Here is a 15,192-nt window from a genome sequence, read left to right as displayed (position 1 = left end):
ATTCATCTTTCTAATTTTCTTCCTCTAAGCATCATTAAATCTTCAATTATGTTCTAGACATTCAATCTTCAACTTGACCTTATATTTATATCTTACACATTATCAAGTTAGCTTGAATACAACTTATATAAGTGTCATTTTATCTCCTTCATCACTAGATTCATCTTTTATAGCAATACATACCATTTCAACTTCACTATTATCATAATCTTTATCCATAAAAAAATCTTTTTTACCTTTTTCCTTGTAGTCCTTGTAGTTTTTGAATTCCTTCTTGCCTTCCAACTTATTCTTTTCTTTTCATCCTTGTTTTCTCTATTTGGGTGCCTTGCAGCAATGTGACCAACTTCTTCATTAGAAAAATAGATTAGAGGAATATTACCTTTGTACTATCTTCTACCTTTGGAATATTTTATTGAAAGTAGGGCTTCAACAACTTCAAGATCACTATTTGAACTTTCTTCTTCTTCACTTTCTAATTGACTGGCCTTTTATTTCTTACCCTTTTTCTTCAATGAAATCTTTGCTTCAAATGAAGACTCAATACCTTTGGTACTAGGGACATAATTATCATAGTAATCCAACTCAAAAGCTATCAATCTTCCAAATAGAGCATCCAATGATATAGTGCTTTTTGGATCACATATCATTTCTTGAATAGTAGACACTCTAATTGCATAGATAGGATGAAGGATTCTAAGTACCTTGCTTACAATTATTTTGTCATCAATGTCTCCTACATATGCTTTTATTGCACTCACACTTGCTTTAATTCTCTCAACATGTTTTGTAATGTTTTCATCTTCTCTCATCTTCATCTAATCAAACTATCCTCTAAGACTTTATGCTTTAGTTCTTCTTACATTATCATCTCCTCCATAGATAACTTTTAGTTTGATCCACATATCATAAGTTGTAGTGCAACTTTTGACTTCATCAAAGTTAGCATAATTAAGAGTAGAAGCAATGCCAATCATTATGATTTTATGAATTTTCTTTTCAACAATATCTTCAACTGATAATGCTCTAGTAGGAGTTATTCACTATAAAGATATTTACAAGCTAAATCACTTATAGTTTCCAAATATAACCTCATAAATCCTTTCCATGTTGCAAAGTTGTCTCAGTTCAACTTGGGAATCTCTCTTTTGTAAGACATCCTAATCTTTAGCTTTTTTCTTGAAGACCTTCACTACAAGTACCAAAAGATTTGATAAAAAATGTTGGAAATATAAGAGGAGTAACTAGGAGGGGAGGGGTGAATTAGTTACCACAAAACTAAATCATAGATCCCTTAGACATCAATATAAATCAAAATTGAACTCTACTGTAACTTAGTAGACAGACAAGAAAAATGTTGTAACTTGATAAACACTGAAATAACTTGGCATATGCTTAGCAAGAAAATCCTAAGATATTATTTGTGATTGATATTAATTTAACTTAGTTTCATACATATAAAAGAATATTCACTCTTCTGAAGTGAGCTCTTTTAGGAGGAAACCCTGTTAGAGGATTTAATCACCCTGTTAGGAGTGGCTTTTTTAGAGGTCTTTAGGCAATTCAATAGAAATGCCACCTTGTTAAAGAATTTATAAATAGTTGTTAAGCCAACTCTATTAAGAGATTTAGATCAGTGCTACAATGGTTAGAGAGAAACAATGAGAAGATCTCATTTCTAATGCAATTGAATTACTAATTAAAGATCTCAATTATGGCTTGTATACTTGATCTTTCCTAATCAAATTTATCTTTGCATCTCAATAAGGATATTATGCTTATCCTTCTAATTTTCTTTCTCTAAGCATCACCAAATCTTCAACTATGTTCTACACATTCAATTGTCAACTTTGCCTTATATTTATATCTTACACATTATCAAATCAGCTTGAATACAACTTAGAATAATTAATATTTATCTTCTTGGTTGGTTAGAACAAACAAACAAAACTATTTAACTCAATATGACAAAGCAAGAAAATTCTTTGTTAGCTGACCTTGCTCATTAGATACTAACTCAAAGTGATTTTTCTATGTTAACCAAGTGAACTCAGTTAACATAGCATATTCAAAAAGTTCCTTTGGTAACCAAGTGAGATCAACTAACACTAGTTCCATCCAACATTTTCTTCATAAACCAAGTGAACTCAGTTAAAGTCAACTTCTGCAAACATTCCTTTGTCACCTAAGTGAACTCGGTAGACATTGTCTTCTAAACTAGGAAAACTGTAGAGTGCTTAATAGACACAAGAAAATTTCTTCAATGACTAAGTGAGCTTGGCATACATTGATTGGTAATGATATGACATTCTATGTAACATCAAAGATATTACACAATTAATCAGTTGTTTCCAACAAGTAGGTTCATGTCCTAGGTCAATATAACATTTCATCAATGTGAAAATGAAATACTATAAACACATTCACATAATTTGACTCAAATATTTTACATGGAAACCCAATTTGACAAAACCCAAGTTAGTAACATGCTACAAATTCTCACTCTTGTGAAGTGATTCCCTATGAAAGGCTAACCCTTTTAAAGGTTATAATACACACTGTTAAATGTGACCTGGTTAAAGGATTTCAATCACCGTGTTAAGAGTGATCCTTGTTAGAGAAATTTAGAACATTACATTAGAATGTTACTCAATTAAAGGATTTACAAATGACTTTTAGGTCAACCTTAATTAAAAGAATTTCATCCACATTAGTACAATTGTTAGAAAGTAACAATAGGACTTGATCTAATAAAAACTTACAATATAGATTATAGATCTCTAGTTCAATCCTTCATTCTTCTTGGTGTTCATATTTTTTTTTAGCTCTAATAGCTTGTTCACCCTTCAAGGATTCATCCCCTTTAGCCTTCTTTCTTTACATGCCAACTCCAATCTCTTCTATTCATCCACTAGACAAAGCAATGCCCCATACTTCTTGTTGTCCTTAGGTTCTTTCACATGACAACCTTTTCTTTTGGCCAATTATCTCTATATATAGAGAATTTAGATCTTTTGTTTCTTAACCACAATTGTCCATCATAGGGTTAGGTAGGGTTCAATGAATCTACACAGTTTTCCATTTCACCTCAAAATGGGTTACCTTGAGTTATGTGCCACCAGTTCATCATAGTTATCTTCCACATGCCAGCTGGTTCAAATTTGTCAAATCTTCAATGTAACATTGTTTGTTATCAATGAACATCTATGTTGTTCTATCACTCAACTAACACTAGTTCACTCAACAAACACTAAAGTGTACAGATGCTTGACACCAGCTAAAATTTTCTCAACATATACTATATTTCACTTGGCTTGCACTATTTTTCTTTTTTCTTAGAACCTATTGATTTATGCTTAGCTTGCACTGATTGCTTGACAAGGCTTGGTAAACATCTTATTTCATTCTTTTATTGGATAATATTTCATTTCAAACTTTAATTAAATAAACAATACTCTATAGTATCAATTTTGTTTCTTAATAGTCATCAAATGATTCTCCTTAGCATTTACAAAAAATCTTGTAACAATCCAACAACTAATACAATTCATATATGCTATGTACTACATTTTGCAACTTGTCAATCATAGACTTGTAAAATGTTTGATTTACTTTAGTAGAATCATTAGTTTTTGAATGTTTGTGTCGTCTCACCATAAGAGTAATATAAATACCATATTTCATCTAATATTCTTGCAAACCAACAAAGAACTTGATCTCTCCAAATAGGGACATCTCAAATTATTTCTTCATTTCATTTGAAAATTCCTTACATAGTTTATTTTGACCTCCAAATATGATATCATCAACAAAAATTTCAGCTACTAAAGTAACTTTACTTCCTTCTATCTTCAAATACATATTGTTTTTATTATCAATCTTCTCAAAACCAATCTTGACACGATAATTGTGAAGTCTTTTATACCATGCCCTTGGGGCTTGCTTTAAACCATATAAAGCTTTTTTTAGTCTACATACCATGTTATTTTTGTTTGAATCAACAAAACCTTCAAGTTTATCTATGTAAATCTCTTCTTCTAATATACCATTTTAAAAATGTAGACTTCACATCTATCTGATAAACTTTGAAACTAGTGTGTGTAGAGTAAGCAAGCAGAGTTTTTAATACTCCTTCCAATCTTGCAACTGAGGAAAATATTTCTCCATAGTCAATTCCTTCTTCCTATGAATACCCTTGCAAACTAATCTTTCCTTATTTCTTGTGACTTTACCATTCTCATCTAACTTGTTTCTGTAGACTGACTTGGTTCCAATCACACTCTTATTCTTTGGTCTAAGTACTAGAGTCCATGTTTTGTTCTTCTTAATCTAATTAATCTCTTCATTCATGGCTTTAGTCCATTCTTCATTCTCTAATGCATCTTTCACTGAATTAGGCTCATGCATGCTCAAAAAGCATGTATCACTTCTCAACCTGTTCCTTCTCAATGGTATAACTTCTTTATCTCCAATATTTTTTTAGTAGGGTGATGTCTTCCAACATAATTTGACAATCTTGTTTCTACTCTTATTTTTTTAATGGGTTTTTCAACTTTAGAATCACTATGTAATTCTCTATTAGGTAGATGGACATTCCTTTCATGTACACTTATCTTAGAATTAGAATGTACCTCAACTTTAGTCTACAACTTGACTCCTGAATGTAACTTGGTTCGTAGATGCAACTTGGTTCCTAAATGAAATTTTACATTTAATGTATGTGATTCAATAGTTATTGAAACTTGATGTTGTTGATTTACAACTTGGTTTATAGCACCTTCATAAGTAGGCATATCTTCATAAAAGTATACAAAAGATTTGTACTCTTTAGATTCCTTCATAGGTTTCACTTCATGTACCTTTGTATGTTAGTATTTAAATACCTATAAGGTTTACTTCTTGTGGAATAGCCTAGAAATATATCATCTTCACTTTTGGCATCAAATTTACCATTCCTATTGTCTTTAATAATGTAAAATTGGCTTCCAAATACCTTGAAATAATTTATATTGGGGGAGTATCCATACCATAATTCAAAAGGTGTTGAATGAGTATGTTTTTTTTTCCTTGCACATGGTTCAAGGTATATACAGTTGTACTTATAGCTTCTCTCCAATATTTCAAAAAAAATTCCTCTCCATCATGTGTGTTCTAGCATAGTCCATTACAAATTTTTTCCTCCTTTTAGAAATCTCATTTTGTGTAGGGGTTCTAGGTGCAGAAGTCTATCTTTTGATTCCTCTATCATTATAGAATATCTCAAACTCATTTGATGTAAATTCTCCACCTCTATCAGATCTCAATCATTTCAAGATTTTTCTAGTCTCCTTTTCATCTCTAGCTAAGTACCACTTAAACATTTGGAAAGTGTCAAATTTTTGTTTCAAAAACATAACTTTCATCATCCTATAATAATCATAAATAAATAGGATAATGTACTTGTCACCTTTGTAGCTTTTCACATCAGTTGGTCCACACAAGTCAGTATGAACTAATTAGATAATTTCTTCAGAGGATTGAGTCTTACTTTTAAAATTATATTTTTCCATCTTGCCTAGTTGACATTGTTTGAAAATCACATTATTAGGTTTCTTTAGTTTAGCCAAACCTCTCACTCTTTTCATGTTATTGATATAGACTAAGTTATCAAATTTGACATAACCTCTTGTGCCATACCCATACATCATCAAATTCTACAACAAGATAAGTAGTGTCATTCACATCAAGATAAAATATATTACCTTTAGTCTAATCGCCTCTTCCAACTAGTTTCCCATCAGTGTTATAGATCTTCGCTTTCTTGTTCTCAAATTCACCTTTGTAGCTTGAACTATTTAGTTGTGACAAACTCAACAAGTTATAGTTAATTCCTACAAAATAATCATTGCCACACATGATCTTTTTTGCCAGTTTGATTGATCCTTTTTCCTTTTATCAGAGTTGGTGCATCATTACCAAATCTTACACTATTTCCATTTTATTAATTAAGGGTAATGAACTTACTTTTATCTCTAGTCATATGATGTGAACACCCATTGCCAATTATTTATTTATCACTCTTTTTCACATAAGATACAATTGTAGTTTCCTCATCCTAATTAGAATCATCCTTCACAACAACATACACAACTTCATCATCATGGTCATCAAACTCATCTTAAATTTCCTCTTCAACAATATAGCATAACTTCTTTCCTTTATCTTTATAATATTTTTTGTCATAATTTCTTTTACATATGTATTTGTCTCCACTTCTATTTTTCTTCTTCTCTAGACATCTAGTAGCAATATGACCAACCTCATTACAATTAAAGCACATGATAGATAACTTAGCTTTGTATTTGTCTTTGCCTCTATGAAATCTCCATGTCAACAATGCTTCAAGCTTTTCTAAATATTTCTCATCTATATCACTATCACTAGAAATATGTTTGACCTTTTTATTTTTCTCTTTAGGTTCCTTTAATGATATTTTAGCTTTCAAAATAGATTCAAGATTAGAGAGTTCAAAGGTAGTGAATCTACCCATTAGTCCTTCAAGGGTTAGATTACTACCAATAGTGTTCTTAGTACTTTTATGATTACAATCTCATCTTCAATAATACCATAAGCTCCTCTAATAGCATTCACAACATCTTTGATTCTAGTGCAATGTTGGAAAATGGTCTCACCTTCTTGCATTCTCATGTCATTGAAATTTCCCTTGAGACATTTAGGTTTGGCTCTCAAAACATTCTTATCTCTTCCATAGATCATCTTAATATCATGCCACATCTTCTTAGCAATGTTGTATCCTTTGATGTCATCTAACTCTAAGTATCTTAGGGCAAAGGCAAGGTCTAGTATAGCCTAATTATGTTCTTTATTTCTTTTTCATACTTTTTTTTCTAGAGCATCAACATCTAGGTATCCAGTAGGATCAACATACTCAATGGTGATGGTAGATTGTGCATAGTCTCTAAGACCTTTTATGTAGCTTCATCAAACTTTTCCAAGTAGGAAAGTTTTCCTTGTTCAATTTGGGCACCTCATTTCTATACATCTTGAACTTTATCTTTTAGTACCTTCAAACTATTCCTCTCAAACACTAGTGCTCTAATACCAATTGTTGGAATTCTTTAGAATAATTGAGAGGGGGTTGAATTAGTTACCCAAGGTACAGATGAACAAAAAAACTATTCAGTGCTAATCACATCCATAACATAAACATTTAACATGCATGCATTCATTAGATATGATTTTCCTTATAATAGGTGTCTAATAGCCATGCTCTAGGCCATGGTTACAAATAATATATTCAAACTGAGGATTATTTTTCCCACTATGAGGTGCATTTAATCTTGTCAACCTAGGGACATATACTTGAAATGGTCAGCACAGTATGTGCACTAGGTCTCTTAATGAGTCACTAAGCTTATGTTGCAGAAAAGTAAAATGCAAGGAAAAAAACTTACACTATTGCTATAGGAAACTAACACAATTAACTCTATGAATACTAGAAATACAATGAAAGGATAGAAAATATTTCAACTCAATTCATCCACTATAACTGTTCTCACATATGCTATAGGAACATTCACAAAGTGTGATGCTATAGGAAGGAACTTAAAACTTCTACTTATAAAACTAAGAATGCTTGGAAATTAGTCTATTCTATGCTAATCTAATCCACTTTTTGAGTGTCCCCCCTTGGTTAGATTTACTAAAATATTAACACAAAAGAGAAGCCAAAGACTAATTCATTAGATTTAAGAAATTCATTACATAACATAGAATTGTAAAAAGACAACTATAAAAGTTAAGAATCTGTTCTCATAAACTCTTTCTTCTAACTGGCTAAAAACTAACACACTTGAGTAAATTCCTATATATATAGGACATCAACACTTCTTCCATAAAAAAAAATTAAATGACATAGCTTTAGATCTATAGCAGAGAAAATATGAGGATAACAATTGAAGGTGGGAAGAAGGAATACTGGCTTAAGGTGGGAATAATAAAGTCTGAACATCTTCTTGCCATAACATAAATGCAAAAAAGCTAATAAGTCTTCATAGCTCCTCCTTACTCCCTATGAAGTCTTCTAGAACCATTGCTACTTTCGTCCATCGTGGCTGCTCCTTAGCATTCTCCTCTACTTGAATGTTGTTGATGTTCAACTTTTGAATTCCCCCAATCATCTTTTCAGCCTTCATTAATAGGTTAGTTTCAATACAAAGACATGTTTTCAAATAAACATTTATCAAATTAAATTCAAATAAAGGAACACACATTTTGATAACTATATGAAATACTACATAATACACACACACACACACACACACACACACACACACACACACACACATATATATAATAGTAGCAAAATATGGCATAGTTTCTACCCATAGGTTTATCATAGGTTCAGTAAACATAGCTCCAAAAATGTTTTGACAAAGATAAAACAGAGTATCAAAAAAGTATCTTAAAAACTATCATGAAATAAAGGAAAATTTTGGTCTCATCATGCCCCCTACTAAAATAATTCTTGTCCTCAAGTATTGCACATTTTCTTGGGTCTCTTCAGCTTTAGCCTTTTGGGTATTTTGTTCAGTAGGCTCATTGGTAGGGACATTTTTGTCACTAGGCTATTCACTTGGGGTAAGTTGGGGTTGCAGACTTTTGGCTTTCACAAATTCATCCCATGTCATGAGAGAAACATCCCTAAGTGACCCCTCTATTAGTAACTTGATTAAAGCATGATGAGTAATGGAATTATCTTTTCCTTTCTGAGTCTCTTTTGCACTAATACCGAGCTTATTATACAAGATTATGCCTTACACAAATAAGCAATTTGAAATGATGTGCATGCAAGTATGAGAATCTACCTTCACATGTAAAATACCTGATTATATGCATGGTTAATTCATTGTATGGCGGTAGTTACGTTCTCTTGCAACCTTGCTTTGTAATATCCATTTGGGGATCAAGCAGTCTAGTAAATTGAGCTCTTGCTAACCTCGCATCATGTGTGCTGGGGTAATGTTCTCCAACTACAAGCAACCCATTCAATTCAGCAATGCATTTCTCTATTACAATCACTATAAAAACCCAAACATAAGCTTCACCCTCATCGAATGTTCTTGTAAATTATGTGGCTTCCTCCTCATCAATTGCAGTCAAACTTAGGAAATACCCTAGCCATTTGCACGCATTAAACCTTCTTACAACTTCTACATTTGAGAGTAACACATTATTTTCCACTAGTTCTCTCCTTTGAACCTATCCAACCATTCTCTTAACACTACCTTTGTTTTCTTTGTTTTCCCCCTTTTGAATTCAAGCTTCAAGCTACTTCATTATTTTATAGACTCAACTCACACTTCTTTGTTTTAATAGGCAATCAATGTCATAAAAAATTGTTATGGACAATAATATGAATTTTAATGAAGGAAAATCATGAATATGTGTGAGAATAATCCAAAAATATGGTTCAAATCACATAAAATTTAAACATAAGTTACATCACAGCTTGGCACAAAAAATCATTCAAAAATAGGGAGTAAAACACCTCACTTGTATACTTATGGAAATTAATTTTCATTAATGAAAGGAATGCGAAGAATTTGAAAAATCTTTATAGATAGAGAAAAATGCCATTGGATATTAGTGACCTTCCTTGCCCCCTACTAAATTTGGACAAGTGTCCACACTTGTCAAAGCTAGTACAAGAAAGGGACTAGCATAATGCTGCCATCATATAAATTATGTAGTATTAAAAATAATTAATGAAATTTGTAGACTATAAGTGAAGAATAATTTGAAAATTTTATACTTGTCAATTTGATTATCACACATACCAAAAGAAAGGTGGCAAAAGTGATATCATTATCAGTAGCATCCATCAAAATCTCATAGAGTTTATAAAAAACATGAAAAATTGATGATGTGGAAAGTAGATGGATGGAGGAGAAAGACATGAGATGATATGGAAAGAAAAAGTGAATAGGAAACTAAACTTTATGTGAGCATAAAGTCTTTATTATGAGCATGCACAGAGAAACTAATGTCGAAGAACGACAGTCGAAAGGTTGACACCTTCGATTGTAGGAAGAGTTACTTGATTTGTTTTTGAATCTAGTTGTTGAAACTCCTGCAAGAAGTCTGCTTTTGTTTTGGGTCATTTGTATAATTTCAATTAGTGAGCATTGAATAACAATTTGAAAGGTACTAGATCAATGGTAGTTAGTTGAACAGCTCCATTATCAAAGACATGACTAATTTCATATGGTCCCAACCATCTTGTCTATAGCTTTCCTAACATATCTTTAAATCTGGAATCATATAGTAGTGCCCAATCACCAACTTGAAATTCTTTATTGATAATATGAGAATCATGCCATTGTTTCATTTATTTTTGTATTAGTTCAGTATATTCCAAAGTAGTTTGGTGCATCTCATCCAAAGAATTGAGATGTAGAACACATTCTCTTTGTTCTACAGGAAGTTCAATATCCAATGCCAATGTTGTCCTTAGAGTTTTCTATTTAAATTAAATTGGAAGCATTTCTACCTTACCATATAAGAACTCAAATGGTGTGAATCCTATAGTAGTCTTCCAGGTTGTTCTATAATCCCAAATAGCTTCTTGTAATCTACTGGTCCAATCCCTACGATGTAGATGAACTATTTTTGTTAGGATATTTTCTAGTTCATAGTTTGTGACCTCTACTTGTCCATTAGCTTGAGGGTGATAAGGAATAAATTTTTGGTGTCTAATGTTTAACTATTTCATCAACTTTGAGATTATATTAGAGGCAAATTGTGCACCTTGGTTAGTGACTAGCTCTTTGGGTACACCATAGTGAGTAAAGATCTCCTCATACAAACATTCAGCTACGTTTTCATCATGAGCATGCTTCATAGCCTTAACTTCAACCCATTTTTTTAGGTAATCAATGCACACAAGAATATAAGATTTCCCACTAGATGGAGGATCAATTGGACCAATGAAGTCCATGCCCATTTGTCAAATGGTGCTAATGTCATCTGAGGATTAAGAGGAATTTCATCTATTCTTGTTGGCTAACCCATCCTTTGACACTTGTCACACTTTCTTGTATAGTTGATTACATCCTTGTGAAGTGTAGGCTAATAATAACTAGTTGTGAAGCATAGGCCAATGATAACAAATATGGAATAGCCAACTATGTAATGTTAAAAATTGTTCAGGGCATAAATTACTGCTAACAATTCTTTTTCAATCACAGTGTAGGTTAGCTCTGGTTCATGAAGGCTCTTATTAATATAATAGATTGCATTTTCAATATTTTGATATTGATGTGCTAGGATGGCACCTATGGCATAATCAAAGGCATATTTATATATGTGAAAAGGTAAATTCCAATCTGGGCCTTGTAAGACTAGGGCTGTGGTCAAAAGTTTCTTAAGCTATAGGAAAGCTTCATCACATTTGGATGTCCAACTAAATTCAGCTTCATTTGTAAGTAACTTATAAAAGGGACTAGCTATTTTGTTGAAATCTTTTATGAAATGTTTGTAATATCCAACATGACCTAGAAAAGATCTTACATCTTTTGAATTTGTAGGTATGGTCAATGTTTGAATTACCTCTATCCTAGCTAGATCCACTTGTATTCTTGTAGGTGAAATGAAATGACCAAGTACTACACCTTCTTGCATGAGCAAGAAACACTTTTCACTATTAAGTGTCAAATTATGTTCTTGACATCTTACCAAAACCTTTTCAAGATTCACCATTACTTCTTCAAAAATGACTCCAAATGTTGTGAAGTCATCCATGTAGATTTTGATACAATCATGTGATATATTAGCAGAGATGCTAACAACTACTCTTTGGAATGTTGCAGGAGCATTACATAGACCAAATGGTAAAATAGAGTATGAAAAATTACCCCATGGACATGTGAATGTGGTTTTGTCTTGATCTTCAGGAACAATACTAATTTGATTATAACCACTATACCCATCTAGAAAAGAGAAATACTTCTTTCTGGCTAGTGTGTCTAGAACTCAGTCTATGAATGGTAAAGGGGTAAAAGCACAAACCTGTGTCACTTGTTATAAAGAAACAAGATATCAGAATGTGATAGTTCAACATTAATGACAAAAAAAATGGTATTCTATTTAACATATGAAGATGATGTAAACTGATGAAATGTGTAGAATTGCATGAATTTTATGCCTATAATTTTTATAATTTTTTTGATTAAGAATTTATTCATTTTATTTTATTTTGAACTCCATTTTTTAATTTTAAAAAATATAGGGTGTAGTTCCCATCAAAAAAGCATATGCAAATCATCTTTTGTTTTTCTGGTTTGAAAATATCTTATAGATGACATGTATAGCTAGTGAAAAAAGAAAAAAAATTATTTTTGATGTATATTTTCTTTGTTATAAGTACTCAAGTTCAACCTTATCAGAATCTAATAGTTTTTTACTCCCGTCAAAACTTCCCTATCAAATCTATAGCTTCTTGAAAAAAAATTACATTTACATGAAGATGACTCTCTCCTCTTGAGACAAATATAATATTTAAATTTTTTTGATATGATTTACTATTTTTTTTTACCTTTTTGAGAGAGGATCTTCTAAAATGTTGAAATATTGACTTATAATATTTTGACATTATAACATATTATAACTAATCAAAATAATTAAAAAATTATATAATAATGATATCGAATCGGAGATATATAAAAGGGTATTTTAAGTTCTTGAAAAAAAAAAGAGTTTTGATAGAGAAATAAGATTTGACCAATAGGTTTTGGTATCATAAATGGTGACACTAATCTATGCTTTTACCCAAAGGAAAGCAATCCTTTTTGGTACCTCTATTCAACTCTCTATAATCTACACAAATTTTACATTTTCCTTCCTTTTTAGGCACTATGACTAGGGGTGACACCCATCTACTATTAGATATAGGTTAAATAAAACCAACATCAAGAAATTTTTGCAATTTACTTTTAACTATCTCTCTAAAGCTTGGATTTATCCTTCTCTAGGGTTGAAGGAGTGGTAGACAACCTTGATTGATCTATATTCTATGAGTGTATAGTGTAGGACTCAACCCTTTCATATCGCTATGGTCCCATGCAAAGGCCTTTTCATGCCTTTGAAGAAATTCTTTCAAATTTTCCATCATGTGTGGGTGTTAATTTGGGATTAACATGGAGATTCTGACCTTTAGTCAGTTCAACAGTAGTGGTGGACCCTATCATAGTAGCTTTAGAGATTGGACTTGCTTCTAATTCACAAGGTAAAAGTGGATAAAGAATTTTAGGTTCTTTGAGCAAAGTATAATTCCTATCACATTCCTCATATGTTATTAGTTCCAACACAAAACTTTCAGATACATCTTTTTCTACCACACAACTATAAGTGAGGATAACCTAAAATATTGAATCTTCCTCTTACAATTTTAGAAAAGACTGTCTATGCAACATCATGAGCTATACTATAGAATTTAACTCTTCTTCTTTATCCCCTGAATCTGGCTAAACAAATGTGCTTAGATCTAGTAATGGTTGTGTTGGAGGATATAAATCAAATTTCTTTGTCGCTTGGCCATTTGATATGGTCATATTCCCTGATCTGGAACATATATTTACATCAGTTGTGGCTAACCATGGTCTACCTAAGATGACAAGGTAGATTAACTTTGGGGGATAAAATCATGAAGTCTATAGGATATTCTATAGAATCTAAGGTTACAACTATGTTTTATATAATCGCATCAAGGGTAATAGTGGAACTATCTGTAAGTTGTAGAATTGCTGGTGTAGCCCTTAGTCCTTCTATTTGCAACTTCTTCTTAGTATTCTTGGTCATAACATTTATAGCAGCTCCAACATCTATTAAAGAATTTTTAACAAACTGACTATTTATACAGACAATTACCATTAGAATTCTTGGATCAGAATATTTATGTGTGAACAATTTCCCTAGCATGATGTTAGCCAATTGTCCCAGAACATTGACTATGGTGGGATCCTTTTTCTTCCTTCCAGGCTTCTTCAAGTACGCTTCCCTAATAGCTTTTCTATAAACTAGAACATCCTAAATGGCTTGAAATAGAGGTATTTAGACATGTATGTTTTTTAGCAGATCAACAATATTAAAAGGTTTTTCCTTTGTTTGTTCAGGTTTCTTCTATATTAGCTTTTCTATAAAAGTAGGTTCCACTGCTGCTTGAGCTAGGGTCGACATAGTAACTTTGGTTGAGTAAATGGTTTCAGCAACTAAGGGTTCTAATTCTATAGGAGGGTTTGGTATTTCAGTTATAAGAGGTAGTTTAGGCACTGATAAAGTCATACCAGATCTTAGGTGTATATCTACAACACCCAAAGCATAAACAAGATACTACTAAGCATCAACACTATACATGGGCTGCTATGGTTGTTGGCTATCTGGATTTGGATGAGGTTGTGTACGTAACTATATTTGCTTTTGAGGTCTAGGATTTGTAGGTGGTGGCATTAGAGTAGGTTGCTGAACTAGAGGTGGTAATTGTAGAGCATGAGTATTTTGATTAGGCCATTATTGAGAAACTCTCCATTGGTTTGTAGGTTGCCAATTTCCTTGGGGTAGTTTCCATTGGTTCTACTAGTTTTTCTAGTAGTTATATTGGTTCTACCATTGGTTACTCTATTGGTTAGGCCAAAGTGGTTTTGAATTCTAAGGCCATTGGGATTATTGTAGGTTGTTTTTCTGAACATTGTCCCAATTAGGTTAATTTTGTAGAGGTCGTTGGGCATTATGATTTTGTCATTGATTACCATATGAATTTGAATTTTGCAAGGGATCTTGAGGCATACCTTGACGTTGAGCCCATGGTCATCATTGAGCAACAAAGAATAATTTCTCATCATCTCCATCTATCTTGATGTACTTAGTTGGAAGATGTCAGCTCTCCATGCTTGTGACCAGTTTACATTGGCAATACTTCTTTTGCTTCTAGCCAAAAAAGATCCTCCTCATAATAGGTATCTCATAGTCATTCTCTAGGCCATGCTTAGGAATAATATATTCAAACTAAGGACTATTTTTCCCACTATGAGTTGCATTTAATCTTTTTAACCCAAGGACGTATACTTCAACTAGTTAGCACAGTATGTGCACTAGGTCTCTTAATGAGTCACTAAGCTTATGCTGCAGGAAAGCAAA

General features: G+C 32.1%; 1 protein-coding gene across 3 annotated transcripts in view; it reads right to left on the bottom strand.

Annotated features, from left to right (window-relative positions):
* Positions 1-7,723: 7,723 nt before the first annotated feature.
* The window catches only part of LOC149554468 (agamous-like MADS-box protein AGL11), a 51,819-nt gene continuing 44,350 nt past the window's right edge, over positions 7,724-15,192 (bottom strand). For 2 of the 3 annotated variants that reach the window (XR_016365235.1, XM_089833477.1), the window contains one exon: positions 7,724-8,189. Coding sequence is in view for 2 of the 3 variants with exons in the window: in XM_089833477.1 (XP_089689603.1) it covers positions 8,177-8,189 (13 nt within the window). In the remaining variant the exon portion in view is untranslated. The remainder of the gene's footprint in view (positions 8,190-15,192) is intronic. The other variant, XM_089833478.1, reaches the window with a different exon arrangement.

This window comes from Cupressus sempervirens, chromosome 5 (genome assembly GCF_028749045.1).
Source record: "Cupressus sempervirens isolate cs-2001-9-10 chromosome 5, ASM2874904v1, whole genome shotgun sequence".
NCBI lineage: Eukaryota > Viridiplantae > Streptophyta > Pinopsida > Cupressales > Cupressaceae > Cupressus > Cupressus sempervirens.
The sequence above is the reverse complement of the archived record's forward strand: the minus strand, read 5'-3'. Positions and strand labels throughout refer to the sequence as shown.